General features: G+C 36.8%; 1 protein-coding gene across 3 annotated transcripts in view; it reads left to right on the forward strand.

Annotated features, from left to right (window-relative positions):
- Nucleotides 1-19,655, forward strand: part of pcbp3 (poly(rC) binding protein 3) — a 67,392-nt gene that overhangs the window by 24,942 nt on the left and 22,795 nt on the right. For all 3 annotated transcript variants that reach the window (XM_024286659.2, XM_024286657.2, XM_024286660.2), the window contains exons 2-4: nucleotides 7,573-7,679; nucleotides 7,773-7,894; nucleotides 17,297-17,453. In XM_024286659.2, coding sequence (XP_024142427.1) covers nucleotides 17,379-17,453 — 75 coding nt within the window. In that variant the 5' untranslated portion in view covers nucleotides 7,573-7,679; nucleotides 7,773-7,894; nucleotides 17,297-17,378. The remainder of the gene's footprint in view (nucleotides 1-7,572; nucleotides 7,680-7,772; nucleotides 7,895-17,296; nucleotides 17,454-19,655) is intronic.

A 19,655-nucleotide genomic window follows, 5' to 3' on the forward strand; every position in this document is an offset into this window, starting at 1 on the left:
TAGGACCAAAAAAACCCAAATACTTATAATTAATTTGCACAAACACAACAAATTGTGATTTTTAAAGACCCACTCTGATGAAAATAGTGCTTTTAACATGTTTTTGTGGCATTTCACTCATGATGGAGGACATCTATAGAGAAAATTGAGCTCAAAATAGCATTTGTGAGTAAGTTGTTGTTGCTTAGACATATGCTGGGTGGGCCACGACTATATCCATATATGCATTCATTTTCTATTTCCGAGTTGGTAATGTTAAGTTGGGGGTGTGAGGGGCTGTAAACAGATGGATGATGGGAAAATTTGGCAGGAAGTGAATTTCTAATGAACTACTGCCACTCTACAGAAGCTATGTCCAAAACTACACAGGTTTTGAATTTTGCCTAATGACAGTAATTATAATTAAAAGACATTTTGCTTTTACAAAACATCAAAAGATGATCAGAGCGGGACTTTAAAGGATAGGAGAAATCTGACTGAGAATGTTAAAAGTCAAATAGCAATAATTTAATGAGAGGTACATCCTCCCAAATGTGTTTCCACAAAGTAGCTTTTCTACAGTCGTATTTTTACCCTCATCATGTGTGAGAGCAAAAGAAAGCCACTAAGCTGCAGTGAAGATCAGTGAAGGGTGAGTTCTGTGGTAGTCGGGGTCAGTGCTCTAATCTGAGGAAGTGATGACATTGTGAAGATATTTAATGAGAGGATAAGAGCGAAAGTGAGGGGAGGGGGGAATTAGCCTTTTTAGATATCATTAAACATTAATACCGTCGGGGGACTGGAGCACACTGGGGCCCTTTTTCATTGACTTTCATGCTGTGTGCTAATAGACTTTCACCTCTGGGGACCTGCACCCCCTCCACCAGAGCTGAGGGTCGATCAGATCACCACCCGGCTTCTGAGGATGAGATTAATCGAGGGTGAGTGGGGTTTTGAGCGCACATGTATTAACTGAAGTTAAAAAAAAAACTGAAATTAAACAAAAAGATTTAACAAGTTGTGAAGACGGATGGTTTCATAAAGCTCCAGCAGAGGGCAGCAAAGTCCTGTCAAAGAGGAAGCTTCAGACAGGAAGGAGCTCCTTTAGTGTTCATGGTTTGTTGCTGCAAATATTGAAATCAACCCCTTTATTAGGGCAGACGGAGCTGCAGTGTCACACTCACTTTCCCCCTGAAAAGGAAAATAAAATCATTTACTTTCATTTTGCAGGATTTCTTCTCGGGTCCTTCAGGCGGAGCTGTTAGTGCCTTTCTCGACGTAAAATAAAAACATTGAGCAATTCTCGCTAATGAACCATTAAATAGTTCAAAATGTGCCCCGTCTTTAAAATTAAACCCTCTAAACCCCCTCAGTTCTGCTGGAGTCTTTTTTTTTACATCAGGTATATGAGGTTTTAAATATTCAGCAATGCCCTTGGAGCTTTGTTAACTTCATGTTTTTATTTGTTTCCCCCAACAGATATTCTGAGCCCAGTTGCCAAAGTTCATTTCATCTAGATTCACTCCAGGTGAATGTGTAAAGACAAGTGAAGTCGATAACATAGAACTTCAGGGATCTGTATTCTTTCTGCATTTGGGAGTCCCTGTTTAACACAGCTGCATCTAAGGAGAATTTTATTTAAAAAAACATGAAAGCACCTGTCAAAAAAAGTAATAAAGTGTGCCATATTTTCAAAATTGACATTTGACTTCACACTCATGAGTTTCGGTAATTTCCTGGGATTAAAACACTGTTGGTGTGACAGCTCTAAAGCTAAGTGAACACCATGAGCGGGGTTCTTGAACGTCTGTCACTATCTGATTCTCGCTCAAGTACTCACAGTTGGAACAAGCTTGGTGCGAAATGTCAAAGAGATGCAAATCTGGTGAATCTTGCTGCAGGCTTTTTCTTTCACGGCTCTATTCTGATACATGAACGACTTGGTGTCAAATAGTTCGGGCCGGACACAAACTGTGAATATTAATTTCTCCTTCATGATCATCGAATGTGGAACCCCAAAAAGTGCATATGCAGACTATTCATTGGAAATGGTCACTCACATGGGTGTTTCCGAGTCCGGTGTGGACGCAGCATAACTGGCTGAGAAAGTTCTCCACAGGTCTGGGTATTTTGACTTTGATCATTCTTTCAGAAGTGCAGGGATGTCAAACAATGTTGTTAAACAAGAAGGCCTGGTTTTGTAGTCTGTGTGGCAAAGAGTAAATGGTGTATTTAAAAAGGATAGATACCGGTATTAGCAATCTGAGTAAAGATTTATTAGTGTTATAAAAAACAAAGTCAACAAATCTTTGGCTGTTAGGCTCTGGGACATGTTTGGGATTATCTCAGATCATAAATGCATAAACCTCAGAGCCTAGACACTGATAGTGGTTCGAGCTATTCTAAAGCATCAGTACAGGTGGAGAACCGGGTGGAGGAGGGCCAGTCAACCATCTAAAACACGGGTCTACAAACTTCAACACTGACAGAAATATTTACGAGTTGGGCATCTTAGTTTTCACTGCTGATAGTACACTACATAAACTACTACATTTTGAGATGTGCCTATGTGGTACATACCGGTAGGGTCTTTTATTTTGAAAGGAACTTCGGTCAAAAGTGAATAAAAAGGCTGTTTTTTCAATTGTTAATGCTTTATTTATACAAAAAGAACACATTTATATTTATCATAATGCTAACAATAACATAAAGTGATGACTTATTTTCCTAAAAGGGTGGAGTTATACTTAGTGGCTTCTGCTGGGTTGTAGTCTGTAAGAATTTGACCCAAATGTTTGGTGGTGCATCTCAGCCAGAAATGTGTAAATCAGAAATAATAAAGTGACCTTTAAAGTATTTTTTGACTCAAAATCCTTAAATTTTCAGCGATAATGATGCTTTTTCATGGTATCCTATAGCCACACTCTAGTCGTTAGTATGGACCACTTATTGACAGAGCACACAAACGTGCAGGACACTCAAACAAACTGCGCCATGATCGTCTCATATTTCTTATTTTTTATTTTTTTTTTTTCCCCTTTTTTTTAACTTGTCCTGTCCAACAGCTGAGCCAACAGATGTGGGCTGAGAGCTTCTTGTGTTGGGCAGATTTTACTGTCACAACAGGGATTTATTGAGTATAAACCCCTGTTGTATTTAATGCTAAACTTTATTTATATTGATTATGTTTTATTTTATTTATTTGTTTTTCTTTGTCGTTGGACCGGACGGAAAAAGGGAAGAGGGTGGGGGAGGGGTGGGGGGGAAGATAAGATGGCAACAGAGGGAAGCAACATCATAAAACAACCAGGACTAAGTGATCAACTAGAATGGGCGGGGCCTGTCTACACACACACTCTATAGTTACACACACACTTGTTGGCCAAAATAGTCTCCGCATTTAAGCTGAACATACTCACATATACTATACATATACTACACATGTACTCAATTCAACTATAACAGCAGCTCACACACTCCATCATACAAACCCATTCAGATAAAGACTTTCATTCTGTCACATAAACGGTTAGTGCTAAGGTGAGCTGATACCTGTGCTCAGGTGAGTGTTTATGTTTCACTGAGGTGGATGGTGATGGAATGTACTCAGGGGGAGAGCGCCTGGCCATCCCCACGCCAAGACCCCCCGCCGGGGCAGCAGCTGCAGCCAAGATCCCCCAGCACCCGCTATGGGCTCTCTAAGGGGTCTATGACCTTAATATATCATGTGGGTAACCTGCCCGTTTTTCACCCACAGATAGTCTGTAAACGGTTCATGGCTAAGTCGCCATCATTCCCATCACTTCCACTGTCTTGTGTTGCTGACATGTAGTTGTGTATAAAGCGATATAGAGCGATGGATGTCTATAGACGGATGATTTGACACACGAGATCATAAAAATGATTGGAACATTTGACTTTCCATTAAGTGAATGGGTGATTTAATAATTTCATTAACTAGTAGCCGTTCTGGGCAAGAACCATTTCAGAACTAGCTCCTGATGTCAGCATAGTTTATATAATGATGAAGATGACATGTACTATCGTGTATATTAAGTACATAATGTTAAAAATGTATATTTTTTAACCTGAATAACCACGAGGGAAATTTTGATGTATGCATTTTCTAAAGTTGCATTAAATAAAAGTCTGTAATTGGCAGCTGAAATATAATTCTGTCTTTGCTCTGCATGGTGATCGCTGCAGCCCATGTAAAAAACCTCTGCTTTTATGGAGATTTCTCTGCTTTTTGAAGATCAAGTAATCGAGTATCTTTGATTAACAGCCCTCAGCTGCCATGTACCTTCTCAAAAATGAATAAAACTCAAAAGAACAAAAATTATCTTTTTCAAACAGCACTGGACGTTTTATAAATAAAGAAAGAAATAAAGAGCATGTCATTTAAAAGAGGAAAGTAAATCTACTTCAGACCCTTGGTTGCTTTTTATGGTTCTCTATACTTTTAAATTGTTTCCTCTCTTGTAATGGTTTAACTTTCAGTTTTCTCACAGCAGGAAAAACAATATCTAATATTGTCCTTCAATCTAGAATACATTTAAAAAGTTCTACTTGAAGCCAAATAAATCCAAATATTGCTTTATGTTGGGGCATATTTCTCACAATGAAGCTGAATGAATTTCTGAATATAAACATCACTTTACTTCCGTTTTTGTAAATTACTCTGAAAAGGTTTGACACAACTGTTGTTTTTCCCAACTACTTTACCGACTTGTTCATATGATTTGATAAACAGTCTCATGGTTCTTACACACCAGGCATGGGATGAGCTTTCAAGAACACACTGAATGTAGGTGTTCACACTGACACTACCTGGTCCTAGCACATGTACCTGTAGTTGGAAGAAGTTTGGTGCAAAATGCAGAAGTGGTGCTAATTTCATTTTTTCACAGCTCTATTCCAACATATGTATGATTCGGTGCAATTACGTTCAGGTACAAATCACAATGATTCATTTCTCCTTCATGGTCAATTTATAAACGGTTGAGTCTTGAAAAGAAGGCCACCCATTCATCAATACCAAATCTGAGTTTCTGGTCAAAATTCAACTGGTTTTTAACTTTCTATGAACATGTGCTTTGCTCGTAGAGCCTGAATAAAGATTTAAAAAGTTGTGTAACGACGCAGGAACACAAGAGTTTTGAACAGAAGGTCGAAACTTATATTTACGTTTACATTGGAAGTGGTCGCTTGAACGGACGTTTCCGAGGCCGGTGTGAATGTAGCTTTAGGAGCTGCTTTGACAGATTTATATAAAGATCCTGTCAAGCAAAATAGCAAAAAAAATCAAAAAATCCTGCAAAAATGTTTAAATTTACCACATTTTCTTGACTATTAGGCACATTGAGATTAGGTGAATGAATGATGGTCTATTCTTAAAATTATGTCAAATATAAGCCCATCAGTCAGACTTTATTAACTGCATTCACAGTAACTCTAGAACTTGTTTGTGACATGCTACACATTAGCCCTGTTAGCGTATCTCCAACACCTGTAACTCCAAACTTTATTTGCAACACATAAAAAAACAGACTCACACCACTAAAACAAAAGTTATTGTACCCAAGCTAACTTCTAACCATGTTAGCAACATGTAAAAAAAAAGAAACTACAGTCCAACTCCCCTTCACGTTAGCTGCGTTAGCGTATTTCGCCTATCTGTCACTCCCATACTTGTTTGCAACATGTTAATAACAGACTGATCCAGCTAAAACAAACATTACTGTGGCTAAGCTAACTTTTAGCTACATATCATGATCATATCATGATCACAGACCCACTTCACTCATTTGGCTGTGGTATCTGATTTTAGCTTGTAAGTCAGGTCAGGCGCAGTGTCACACGGCTGATAAATCAACACATTTTCATTTCCAGGTGCCTGGCCATGAACTCCTAATGTCGTATTTTCTTGATGCACATGGATTCTGCTTTACTGTCACTTCTAGGCACCCAGGGGACCCATTGCATATCAACGCTTACACTTACGCAGAGTTAAATGACACTCCGACTACACAAATAGTAACGATGACAGGGAAATGTCACTCTGTGAGTGCGGTTTATCAACTGGAAGCTCAGCGTAAGAGCTTCAGCGGAGGGGAGGAAGGAAAAAAAACCACACTTTTAGTCATGATGTTCATGCTTAGTTCTAACTTGGAAGTCCTTTTATTATCTTTTATTAATGTTTTTGCATATTGTATTTTTTAAATCCTTCACTTCTATATTACAGAATGCATTATTTATGGTCTGAAGCGTATTGAATTGTCATAAAATACTATAGATTATTTGATTTATATATATTTTTATAACCATAGTTACTTTGATCCCCGAAAAAAGACTGAATCTACTTCTTTTTAACAAATGTTGTTATTTTTATACTATTTTTCAAAAATGTGTTTTCATTTTATTCATAACTGGCTTCATAGTAACTGTCAAAATACTGATAGGTGTGAAAAATAGAGTAAATATTGCCAAATACTTTGATGAAAAATGGTAATTACTGCCTACTACAAACTTTTCTGATAAGCGTCAGTACTTCCAACAAATCTGTTGGGAAGGTTTTTACCATCAAGTCACAAATAAGGTTCAAATTAAATATTATAGATATAGATTTACAGATAAATCTGTCAATAAGAGTTAAAATCAGCCAAATTCCAGAGTGAACGGTGTTTCTAATCCTGATCAGATATCACCCCCACACTTTTTTAAAGGTCTTTCTTTAAATTTTGCTGGCCGATTTTATTTTAAGTCATAAACTTTGTGTTCATGTGAGTAATAAAATGAAACGACCTGATATTAAAGTGGCTGACTCAGATGCCGTCATCTTGGTGACCTTGTTGCTATGTTTGGGCGTTTTTACACCTCTCCATTGACTTTTGTGGGTAAAAAGCACATTTAGTAAACGAGTCAAGCAAGTTTTTTCTTGGTCTCATTTTGACTTTGACTCAATTTTTTTCTTTTAGAGGAGCAGCAGTGGATGCTGCCATGCTGCCCTCCCACATCCCATGAGACAGACAGTAAAGGCTGAAGGCAGACTAGAAACTACTTGTCTTTATGCAGCAAAGCAGGAAACTATCTCCCCTTTTGTTTCTTGTTCGGTTTTGGCCAAAATTATGTTGACTAATCTTCATTTGTGAGGAATGTTAGTTATTTTTTTTATTTTTGCCCTAGTAAACATACGAAAAGACTGAGAATCTGAAAGAAACGTATCAGAAATCAACAGGTAGAAACAAAAAAAACTTAAAGGAAATTTATAAGAACTTTCACCAACTTTGTGCTTAAAAATTTACTGTCGATTGTTATGATTTATGAATATAAATCCTAAATATTAAGTCAAAACTAGACAACATTGGTATTAAAAAAATCAAATAAAATCTAAAATCCGCCAAGAAATCTGTGCATAATTAGTTACAATTTTGCTGTTTTTTAATGGAAAATGATATTCGAGAGTCAAATTTACATCCATCCATCCTCTCCTTCTTAATCCTTTTGTTTGTTTTGGGTTTCTTGTTGCAGTAAAACCTTAAGTCTATAATAAAAAAATATATATTGACTATTTTTATGTTTTGGTCTCCACAGGTTTACTGGTCATTCAACCACTCAACGTATTCTGCTGTGCAGGACTGGAAGCCACAGGTCACATGACCTGGAAGAAAATACCCAGGAGACTTCTGGGATCCCATTTGGTCAGACATATTACTGTTGCCGTGGGTAGATATGCATTACTGAATACGTAACATCTTTTCTGTCTTATCATAACCTCTGTTTCGCCTCTTTAGCATGGACCGACCATCAGTCTGTGGGGAAATCCAAGGGCTAATCAGCTAATCTGACTCTGAGAGCGAACGCACTGTAGTCTCGTCCTGTATGCCCTGAGAACACAACACCCAGAGCGACTCTGGTGAGTAACCGAACTAATTTGATCTGTCCCCGATAAATTGATGAGTTTTGCTTCCTCCAATTATCAAGATACTTAGGCTTGCAGGTGTCCTTTGCAAGAAGCACTTGACTAAATGAGGGTTATTAAAATCTTATAAAAGTCTGTAAATGTCAGTGACAGTGCCTCTCAGTCACGAAGGTATCGCAAACTTTTTTTTCTACCCAAAACTCTAACTTATTACAAAACTAACATCACTTCTTGTTTTTGAAATGTGAAGGTTTGACAAATTTGTGTAAAAGCTACAAAAGGCCCTGACTGCTTTATTTTTTTTTATTATATTGGCATTTTAGATCCCTACTAACAACCAAAAACAACATGCTCATTTGATTTGAAGGTGAGTCCTAAAATAAAATAATCTTATTGGGTGCAACTTATTCGACCAACTTTCTGTATAGATGTGCTCAGGTTTCTCCATTAAATCATATATATATATATATATATATATATATATATATAAATCCCGCTAAAAAAGTTCATGCCATTACCCTAAACAAAAACATTAATATATATTTATATATGTATTTCTTTAGTGTTTGTTTTCAAACAAAATTCCGTCTTTTTCCAAACCCACTCAATCCTTTTGGGGTCAAGAGGTTGCTGGAGCCTTTCTTGGCTACTGTTAGGTTCACCCTGGACAGATTCAAAGTCATACAACCGCGCACATTCACACATAGGGACAATTTAGAGTCATCAATTAACCAGTGAAGCATGTTTTTGGACTGAGAGAGGAAGCCGGACTGCCCACACATACACAGGGCGAACATGGTTTTAGCGGTGACATTCATAAATGAGCCTGGGAGGCCTTGAGTCCATTTTTTTCCGACCACCTTTCCTGTCATTCCACAATTATTATTTACCCAATGCATCAAATTATCAGAAAAACACAACACAAAGTTCTCAACGGTTCATAGACACATTTGAAATACCGTTTGGGTGTCTTAGATCGCCTGGCTCGCAAACTCAACCAACATTTGTGATGCAGTTGTGTTTTGTCCGACAGAGTTGTCTTGCAAAGACCAAAGAGAATTTGTGCCGCTCTGGTGAAAGAAGACAGTAAATGGCTCTGACAGACACAGGCAGACAGACTTTGTTTTTGCCACGGCAAACAAAAGCATTCACCAGTGCAATACATCAATATTTGTTTGCTTTCCCACAATGCAAAGCAAAATTCACCATTCTGTCTCCAACAATAACATTTTTTTTACATGGTTGTTCAAAAGTAAAAAAAAAATCCAAAAGTTTTGCTGATCTTATAATGGAAACAATTAATGATAATTTGGTATTTTCTGATTTTATGGGTCGTATACCTTTGTAACGTACCATCAGCAGACGTAGTATCAGCTGTACCAATGTTTTCTGTTGCTAAACTGACAGCTACAGCACTGCCTTACACCAGAGAATGGGGAGTCGTGAGGCTGAAGTTATTTTGTTATGTGACAGTAGTATTTAGTGTTGACAATGTAAAACATTTAACCAATTAATGGTCATTCTTGTTTCTATGATCAATACATCTGATTTCTCATAATTCCCAATCTTAATCATAATTAAGTAAGCATTTATTGTGGTGATTTAGTTTGTTTTAATGCTATGGTTGTATATGGTGGGAAACATGTGGGTGTCATAATGAAGCAGTACTGCTGTTCCTTATGGGTTCAACAGTCAAATACATCCTTCATTTCCATCATAATTAATGGGATTTATGTGAATACAAAAACAAACAAGGGTGACATATTCTTCCTATATTCAAAGTATTATTTATGAAAATTAAACTTTGTAACTTAATGGGACATATTCTCAGGGTGTATTTTGTTGAGACCACCAGAGGGCAGACAAATCCAAATGTGTAAAATAAGTGTTAGCTGATAACAAAACTCACAATAAAATGTTTTCTGTTGGTGTTATGCTTAATTAACCTTTAGAGTTTGCTCAGAATGGTTCTGTTTATGCTCTCTGACAGCACAGCAGACCATAAAACACAATTCGGATTGACACCCGGTTTATGAGCTGTCGCGACAAACCGCATCCAGCTGCAGCCTTGTTGAGTGTTCGTGCTGTGGAACGGAATAAAAGTGCACACATTTTATTTGAGTTTGGCCTGCATGCATACATTAGTGTGTGCGTTCTGCCTCTCGGTAGTTTAACGCTTTGAGCGTGTTTGTAAGTTTCTGTTTGTACAGAAATGTGCATGTTTGACAATTTAATACTTGCAGCAAAGCTTTGTAGATCCTCCTCAGAAAAGAGGGGAAAAAGCAGAAGAATCTGAGCCGGCTGTCTCCACGCAGCACTGCTTTAGAGTGATAGAGACTAAGTCAGCAGATCCTGGCTTCCTGTCACAACCCTACAGGGGGAGAACTGTTCTTTTTTGTTATCTTAAAATGTGCTATAAAGTCACTGCATTTGCTTTACAAAGAGGCGGCAAATTCAGAAATATATCATTTAGTGTTAAAACAATATTCAGAGTGCCTAACTGGACTTTGAATTGCTTAAAAAGGAGAACAAATGCTGTGACATTGAACTAAACACAACAAAAATTATCAATTTATTGCCAATTAAAATGTTTTATTTTTTTTTTCCCCCATTAAAATGCTAAAAGAATTGCTAACATTTTGGTATAACAAAAGCCACAGTGACAAAAACCACAAAACAATGATAAAAGCCACATCACAGTGACGAAAACTGAAACACGACAAAAGCAGAAGCACGATGACAACGGCAACAACACAAAAACAAAAGCCACAGCACAACAACAAAAGCTAAAGCACAAAGACAAAAGCTGGAGCGCAACGATAAATGCCACATCACAATGACAAATGCCAAAGCACAACAACAACATCCACAACACAACGACAAATGCCACAATACAATAATAAAAGCTGAAGCACAACGACAAAAGCCACAACACAACGACAAAAGCTGAAGCACAAAGACAAAAGCTGGAGCACAACGACAAATGCCACAACACAGCGACAAATACCAAAGCACAACAACAACATCCACAACACAACGACAAATGCCACAACACAATGACAGAAGCTGAAGCACAATGACAAAAGCCACAACACAACGTCAAAAGCTGAAGCACAACGACAACAGCCACAACACAACGAAAAATTTAAAGCACAACAACAAATGCCAAAACACAACGACAAAAACCACAACACAAAAACGAAAGCTGAAACACAACAACAAAAGCCGAAAAACTACGACAATGCCGACAAAAAACCCCACAACACAACGACAAAAGCCATAGCACAACAACAAAAGCCACAACACATTGACAATGTTGTGCTTTTAACTGGAGCACAACGACACAAGCTGACAAAATGACGACAAAAGCCACAACACCACAACAAAAGCCGACAAAACGACAAAAGCCACAACACAATGACAGAAGTAGAAGCACAATGACAAAAGCCGAAGCACGACCACAAAAGCCACAACACAAGGACGAAAGCTGAGACACAATGACAACAGCCACAACACAAAGACAAAAGCCCCAACACAACGAGAAAAGCCGAAGCACGACGACAAAAGTAGAAGCACAAGGACAAAAGCCACAACACAATGAAAAAAGCCACAACACACAACAAAAGCCACAGCACAACATAGATGATTCACAATAGAAATGAATAACTGACTTTAACCTGAGAGAGGATATATAAAAATAAATCTGGGGTGAACTTTTTGTGATTCTTTTAACTATTGCATTCTTTTTATTATTGTCTTGACTTGAAATAAAAACATCATAGCCATACTTAGGAAGCAGGAGATTGATAATGTGTACTCTGTTTGATTGCTCTGCAGATTAGCTCGCTGTAAAGCAGATTACCAGAGTGTAGAGACTTCTTCTTAATTCATCCACCTTGTCCAACATGACCACTAAATGATACTGGCGACACGTGTTTAACTACAGCGCTGGAATTAATGAGGCAGTGTTCAGGGATGCCTTGTTCCTTCCTGTATGCAGATGGGAATTGTGGCCAAACAGTTAAAGCTTTGTTTCATCAGAACAGAGGAATTTGTCGAAAAGTAATTTGCATTCCTGTGAGTGGTGGACTGTCATTTCACATGGAGTTGAGGTCAGAACTCTATCTTCTCTTTTCCTAAATTCTGGAGGCATAGATTCTAAAATTTGTATGTAAACGGCATTCATGACAGAGTTCCTGGTAGACCTCTGAGACCTAGATTGACTGCGTTCAGTTTGTTTCTCCTGGAAGAGAATTGTTAGGTATATTGTCCTTTAAATCAGCTCCAAACCTGTAGAAAACCCCCTATGATGCCTGATTCAACTTTGGCGTCTTCTTGCAATATCGACTTGGCTTTCTGTTACTATGTCTTTAGTTCGTAAAAGGTCCCAATATCCCTGTTGTGCTAATTTGCATAATCTATTCAGATCAGTACTGACTCATTGGCAAAAAAAAGAGCAGTAAATCCTTTAAAATAAATCATAAAATGCATTAAAAATAGGTCCATAAAATGAATCCTTCTGATACTGAGTATGCAGCTGATTTTGCATTTTTAAATTTATTCTGCTGCAGTTTCAGCCCAAATTCCGACAGACCTGCAGGTCTAGGAGAAGGTGGAGGAAACTAAAAATATTTCTATACTCAGAAAACATTAAAACATAAGGTCCTTGGCAGATAAAACAGATGTGCTTAGATCATTTTGGAAGACAGCAGAGTTATCTGGAATTGTGTTGGGTATTGTTTGCTTTTATATTAAAGATTCTTGGTGTCCAGACTGTCCCTGAATTTTTTATACAGCCCTTCTCAACCAGCGTGCTATTTTTTGCTCAACCAGAAAAAATAAAATAAAATCTGGTAAAGATGCTCAAACTGCAGAGAAGGCAGTTTAAGCTCAGAGACTTTTTTTGTTTTAGCTTCATCGCCGCCATCACTGTTCACCAGGACGCTGGGACCAAAACAAACATTAAAGCTGCAGCGTCTCTGCAGGGGTGCTTTCAGGAAACACATTGTCATGCACTCTCTGTGACCAAAATCTCAATGAAGACAATGTGACAAGCGAGTGTGTGACGAACCACACCGACTTCTGTTGTTAGGAATACAAACCCACCTGGACAGACAGGTGCGTCAACAAAACAAATAACACAAACCATTGATCTACACAGAGGGATAGACACAAACAATTTCAGGAAGTAAAACAAGTCAGGAACTATTAGATCCTTTGTTAGCTCAAAGATTTATCTCACATTTTCTTTTGTGGGCTTTTTAGGACTAATTACCATTTCTCAAAAGTTGCAAAATAGATGCATTTTATGCATCTTAAGCCTTTTTCTATTACGTTTCTATGACACAGAAGGTCAGCTGCATGTCTATAATAGGGCTCTTGGGTTGTACATTCATCTAAATTAACAACAGTACCTGAAATTTTGTGAGAAGTTCATTTAGTTCTTGTACACAACCACCCAGTGTCATTCCCTGTATTGTTTGTGTATTTTCACCATTTGTGATCTATAAGATACTATCACCAGATCACCAGCTCAGATGTCTTGTGGTTGAGTGTTCATTAGTCTACTGGGAATCTCTGAGTCTCAAGTTTATTTTTTATGGAGTTTTAAACTCTGGAACAGCCTGTCCGGGGTGTACCCCGCCTTCTCCCAACACTAGTTGGGATAGGCTCCAGCAGCCCAATGATCCCAAAGTGGATTAAGCGGATTTGGAAAATGAATGGATGAAACTCTAGAATATTGTTATAACATATTTTGCTGTGACACACTATCTTGTCGTGAGAGATTGTTTGGTCTGCTGTAGGAAATTATTCAATTTCACTTAATTACCATTACCAGGATTTCAGATCTATGTTCATCCGAACAGGCCCAGATTTCTCCTCTCTAAGACAGTAGAAACATGAAAGATCATAAAATACTTTTTTCTTTTGGTTTATTTAATTTCTATTCAAGTAAAAATGACTGCATATTATTGTTAATACAGACTATAGAGTTTCTCTTTTATATCTAAATTTTTTGGTTTGTGGTTTGCTTTGGATTTTTATCAAGGAAAAAGTGTACTGACTGTCAAAGGCGAATATTTGGTGATTAAATCTTCAAATGGTTTCCGAAGAAGCTGTGAGTCGCCACTTGCTTCTATGGAGGACAGATCAATTGAGAAGAATCAATTTGTATGACAACTGGTGGCACTTCAACTCAGGGAGCTTTAAGATTAGCCCGTTGGTTCTGATTTGTATCCTCAGAAATTGTTGGACGCTCATTCAGAATCTAATGCGTACCCTGGCCCTCTAAATTTAGGGTCACAGTTCAGTTGCAAGTGAACCCTGGAGTGGTTCCGTACAGTGTGAACCGCTGCAGTGGCAGACAGGCTAATAAAAGAGTAGAAGTGGTTCAAGTGCAATAAATGACATAAGAACATCCTAGATAGGAATGTGTCAATGCAGCAAATGCAGTAGGAAGTGTGAAGTCATCATTGAATTAAAAAAAATGTTTATTTTACTGTTTCTGGTGCATTTCAGCTACAAATTCATAAATATAATCATCCAACACTAAGTCAGAGCTAATGAAGTGACCCCTATCAGACATTAAAACCGTGAGGGACACTTTAAATCCTTGAATTTGTTCATAAAAAAGAAAATATGCTCTATGATCCAGTGGATTATAACTTACAGTAGTTTTATTCTGGTTTTCTGTGATAAATGAAACTCAAAATTTAGTTAAAATGTGTCGATAAACTAAAATGGAGTTCTAAATAATTATGGCTGACATGGTCAATAGGAGCAGTTGTCTTAACAGTAGTACAGGACGGTCGGTCTGCTGTTTATTGCATGAAAACAGATCAAACTAAAAGATTGTGGGGAAATTATATACTTATTTGACTCAAACTTGTGGAACTTGAAGGATCTTCAGTGTCTTATATGAACAGAACTGAGGATGTGGAGTTCTACATGTTCCTTTAACCGTATACTTTTACCAAAACCAAATAGCCAAAGATTTTGATATAATGTTCCTCATTGTCTTGTAATAGTTTCCCATAACCCCAAAGGTTTTCACTTTTTTTCAGTTTTACAAAAATAATAAAAGAGCTTTCTCACCTTGTAAAATGAGAAAAGTCATCCAGGGTAACAGATTTTGACACAACATTTAATAGATAAATGGTTTGCAAAGGCTGAATGTGAATAAAAAGTTCAGTCAATGCTCTGGGCATTTTAACCTCAAACAAGATTAGGCTCTTCGCTCACAGAGCTCCTTCTGTTGCTGTGCGCTTATTTTCATTCTTCTTGCTGGCATTCTTCATAATTTGTTTGCTCAGCCAACTGATTTCTGCTATTCATCTTTGAAAAGGCTGTAAAGGAGAAAAAAATGGTCTCATTAAATGTGAAATTCCATTTCATGTCATAACATTTGTTATTCTGTAAAAACATAGGAAATATTGAGCAAATTGTTGTACTTAATGCTGAGTTTCCTCAGCAAAGGTTAAGTTCTCATCTGACTATGGTAAGTAATAATTTTGGATTTATGAGCAGGAAACTGATGTTTTTTGGATTAGAAGTGATATCTTTGAGTTACCACTTTATTAAACTATAGCAAAGTGACATTTTTTCTGTTTTAAGCTCATTTTACTTTTATTTACTTTTAATTACGTATGATACTTGCTTTATCTGCTTCAAGATCGTCTTGATTTGAGTTTTAGTAAAAACATTTTTTAGCATATGAACTGTTGAAATATTTGTTAATCACTTCTAAATTATTCTGGGATTGGATTATTTACAAAATAAAGGGAGTGCATCCCTAGTTCCTACCAACAAAATCAATAAACTTCCCCTAAGCTAGCTAATGTTAGCTAAAAAGAAGAGCAGCAAAACACTGTGCAGGTATTATTTAGGCTGATGAAAGATGAATGAGCTGCATTAGAGCGTGCTTTTGGAGATCGCCTATAAACACGAACGTACAAGAAAGATACGCTTTTGCACATTTAATGTATTACTCACACTAAAGCTAAATGTTAGCTCTTAACATTTAAAAAGTGGCAGAGATTTGTTGAAACTTCACATGACTCTAGCAGATCAGAAGTGAGCCTCTCCACGATTTATCTTTGCTCCATGTAATTAAAGCGTTACTTGTAGAAAAAGGAGTAAATGCCATGCTGCTGCTGCTGCTGCTGCTGCTGCTGCTGCTGCTGCTGTCAGACTGACATTACACAACCCAGAACAAACAAGAGATTCTCTACACTAATCATGCAAATATTCTGTGTTTTTAACATATTTTATGTATTCCTGGTGTGTTTAAAATAGTGTGCAATAGTTGAATTTAACTGTGTTGGCTTTAAGATTTGTTTAATAAATGTTGATAGGAATAGACAAATTAAAATATTTTTTTAATTCTTTTTTATATTGAAATCCTCTCACACTCAATGGAGATTACAGAAAATTAAAAAAAATGTTTTTTTTTTTTTTATTTACTTTCAAGGAACATGTATATTATATTAAAGAACCAACCAAAACATCTGACAAAAATACCAACATAAAAATTATTTTGAAATATTGAGAAATTTAAGGAAGATGTTAAGGAAATATGACTGGATTACACTTCTAAACATAAACTGGTGCCTCAATTAGTTTGTTACAGTGAATCCTAATGAATTTTTCACCTTGACATCCCTTTAATTTAGTTTTAAGAATTAAAAAAATATATTCTAGAATTCTGAACACTTTGGGTTTAGGGTAAGTTGCATAATTTCTGTTTCCAGCCGATTATGATTTATTTTTGTAAATTTGATCTATTCAAAGTGGTTGAAGTCAACTCAAATTTATATTTATTTACAGTTTATCCTTATTATTTCTGTGCACATGTACCTTTCTAAACAAACAAAACTCTCTCTTCTTTTTTTTTTTAAACATGAAGAAAAAGTACAAAAAATTAAACTTTATGTCCAACCCCTCTGGGGTCTTTGTCCACATGCTTTGTTGATCAGTTGTTTCAAACACATTTTTTATACCAAGTCTCAATTTGTTCTCTAAAAACAACAAAATGTTATTTTATTTTACATGAAGTCAAGGCAAAAGGGTCTATACTAAATCATACCTTAAAATTATGACCTCCAGCCAAACAAATGATTATAGCAAAAAAATGGAGAATGAACCGAATAGTGCCCTCCAGCTGGATGTTAACAGTGTGCCACACAGCAGACGGTGGTAGGGATTTCAAATTAAGAGCTGGAGCGTTTTGTCTGAATGTAATGAAATTTGTTAAAACTAAAATAATACTAACATTTTTACTACAATTTTTTTTAAAAATCAACCAAAAACCACCCAAACATTACTAATTTTTGCCCAAATGCAAGAGAAGGATTTGAGTGTTAAGAGAGATTTTTCTGCGATATATATTTTTTTAAGGTGACTGGCTGGCTGGAAGACAAACATTCTCCTCCTGCTTTTGACAAGCTCCCATCAGAGAACGCCTCTCACAATCCTCACCATGGAGTCCACCAAAGTCCAGTCAGAGGGAGGCCTCAATGTCACCCTCACCATACGTCTCCTCATGCATGGAAAAGTAAGCAGACACACAACATTCTAAGTATTAATTATTTTGTCTATTGCAGCAACATACTCTTTTTCCCTAATCTGCATACTTTTACAGTTAATTTTACCATTTTCTTGATTTCTTTACTTGTTTAAAAATCATAAAATAACCTTTTTGTTTTTGAGGTCTATATTATTAGGAGGATGTAGATTGCATGGATTCAGACAGTTACCTGACATTCACCTGCACAAATGCAGATAGGATTTCAACAAGTATTCAGGTCTTTTCTTGTATTTTTGATAGTAAATGAACTTTTTTGACAGAAAAATGACATGCATACTATTCGATTTGCAATCCAGAACATCAAACTCCACCTTTCTGCAAAGTTTGATTTATTTTGCAAAAGTTAAAACACCCAAACTTCCACTAGTTTGCTGAATAACCTTTTTAAGAGTCAGATAACCTTGAAATTTCACATTAATTTGGAACTCCAACTTGATTTTTAAGTAGCTATAAAGTTGTTTATTGAAAAGCACTGGCAGCAGAGATAGAAATAAATTATGTTTTTTTTTCTTTCTAAACTTTCAGTTTTCAGCCCTCTGTCCAATGGTTAAGCAGACAAACTTTCCTGAGGTCAGAGGTCTTCCTGAGTACACACTCCCCTCACACAGAGAGATGTTTTCTGCCATGTTTTCTTCACTACTCAATGCGTTCATGTCTGCCTTCCCTGTTTTTAGATTTCCCAAGGCATATAAAGAAGTACTGGAAATATTCTCAGAAAAGTCCTTCAGTATTCTGAGAATGTTTTCAGGTTTCCTAAAAACATTGTCTACTTATCTTTTAACTTGTGGGGAATTTAAACATCTCTTAAGATGCTGTAGTAAAATGTTTGTTCATTTTTTTTTTTTTTTTGGAGTCTAGATTAAATAGTCCAGAGTGCAACTCAAATGAGAACAACAGTCCCTTAGTTTCACCATCCCACTAAGTTGAGACTGTCTTTTGACGAAGCTCTGCTCAGTTGGCCGGTGTTGATTTTTGGTTCATCGAAAGTCAGTCCACCAGCTGCTCCTGCTGATGAATGTTGCAGCATCCTCACTGCCAGGCGAGACCTTTGCCACCACTGTCACAGGGGAGGCCTTTGGCACTGGGATTCAATCCTTGCTTCCTCTTTTTCCGTTGAACTGTGTATCACTCAAACCGAGCAGCTGCTGGATTTGTCTCTTTTCAACACAGGCCCCCACAAGCAAAACATCAGTTTGTCAGATTATTCAAATCAGCTTTGTATGAACTTATAGTTTGAATTTACTTTGACGTGTTTGCTTTTTTCCTGTAGGTGAAGCATGTTAAGTTATGTACTCATAGAGCATACGTGGCACGTTCAAGAACAAGCTAAGCGCGGGTTTTTGAATGTGCTTTTAGCTAATGGTGTTCACACGGGTCTACCAAATACTAGCACATGTACTCACAGCAGTGTAAATATGGTAAATCTCGCTCCAGACTTTTTCTTTCACAGCTCTATTCCGATATATAAAGAACTTTGTGTCATATATATCCAGCCCCACACAAATATTAATTACTCCTCCATGATTGATTATAAGTTAGTTGGTACTTTCGTGTTTTGAAAAGGACACTAACTATATGTCTCCACCAAATTCTAGTTCAACCTGGTTTTACTTTCAGTGCATTTGTACATAGAGTCCCAACATTGACTAAAAAACTCCTGCTTGAACGTGAGAGTTTTGATCGCAGAAACACAAAATGACCTTAAATGTGTATTCACATAGACTTTTCATTTCCCAGTCTGGTGTGAACGCAGCATCAGGTCCACCCCTTAAAAACTCAAACAGCTTTTGCACTTTCTAATTTCTCAAAGAGGGAATTCGTGTGCAATTCTAGTCCCGTACATTTTAAGTCGGGTGTAACGGATCAGTGATTATCACTTATTATTTTTATTATTATAATTAGAGCCGTGGACGGGTAAAGAAAAAATGGCACATTTAGCATTCTTTTCTCAGTTTTTGTAGATTTGGTCTCCAGATATGTGAATGTAATCAGAAACGACATGTTTTTACATGTTTGTTTGTGTTAAAGTTCAAAGACGCGAGTGTATATTTATGCTTTCAAGTACTTTATTTATGTTTTCTCAAATATATGTTTCAAAGCTTTTCAAAAGATACATTTTAGGCTTTTATCATCTTGTTTTTTTTTTTGTTGATTTTTTTTTTTTTTTTT

Source organism: Oryzias melastigma, linkage group LG21, assembly GCF_002922805.2.
Source record: "Oryzias melastigma strain HK-1 linkage group LG21, ASM292280v2, whole genome shotgun sequence".
NCBI classification, from domain to species: Eukaryota; Metazoa; Chordata; class Actinopteri; order Beloniformes; family Adrianichthyidae; genus Oryzias; species Oryzias melastigma.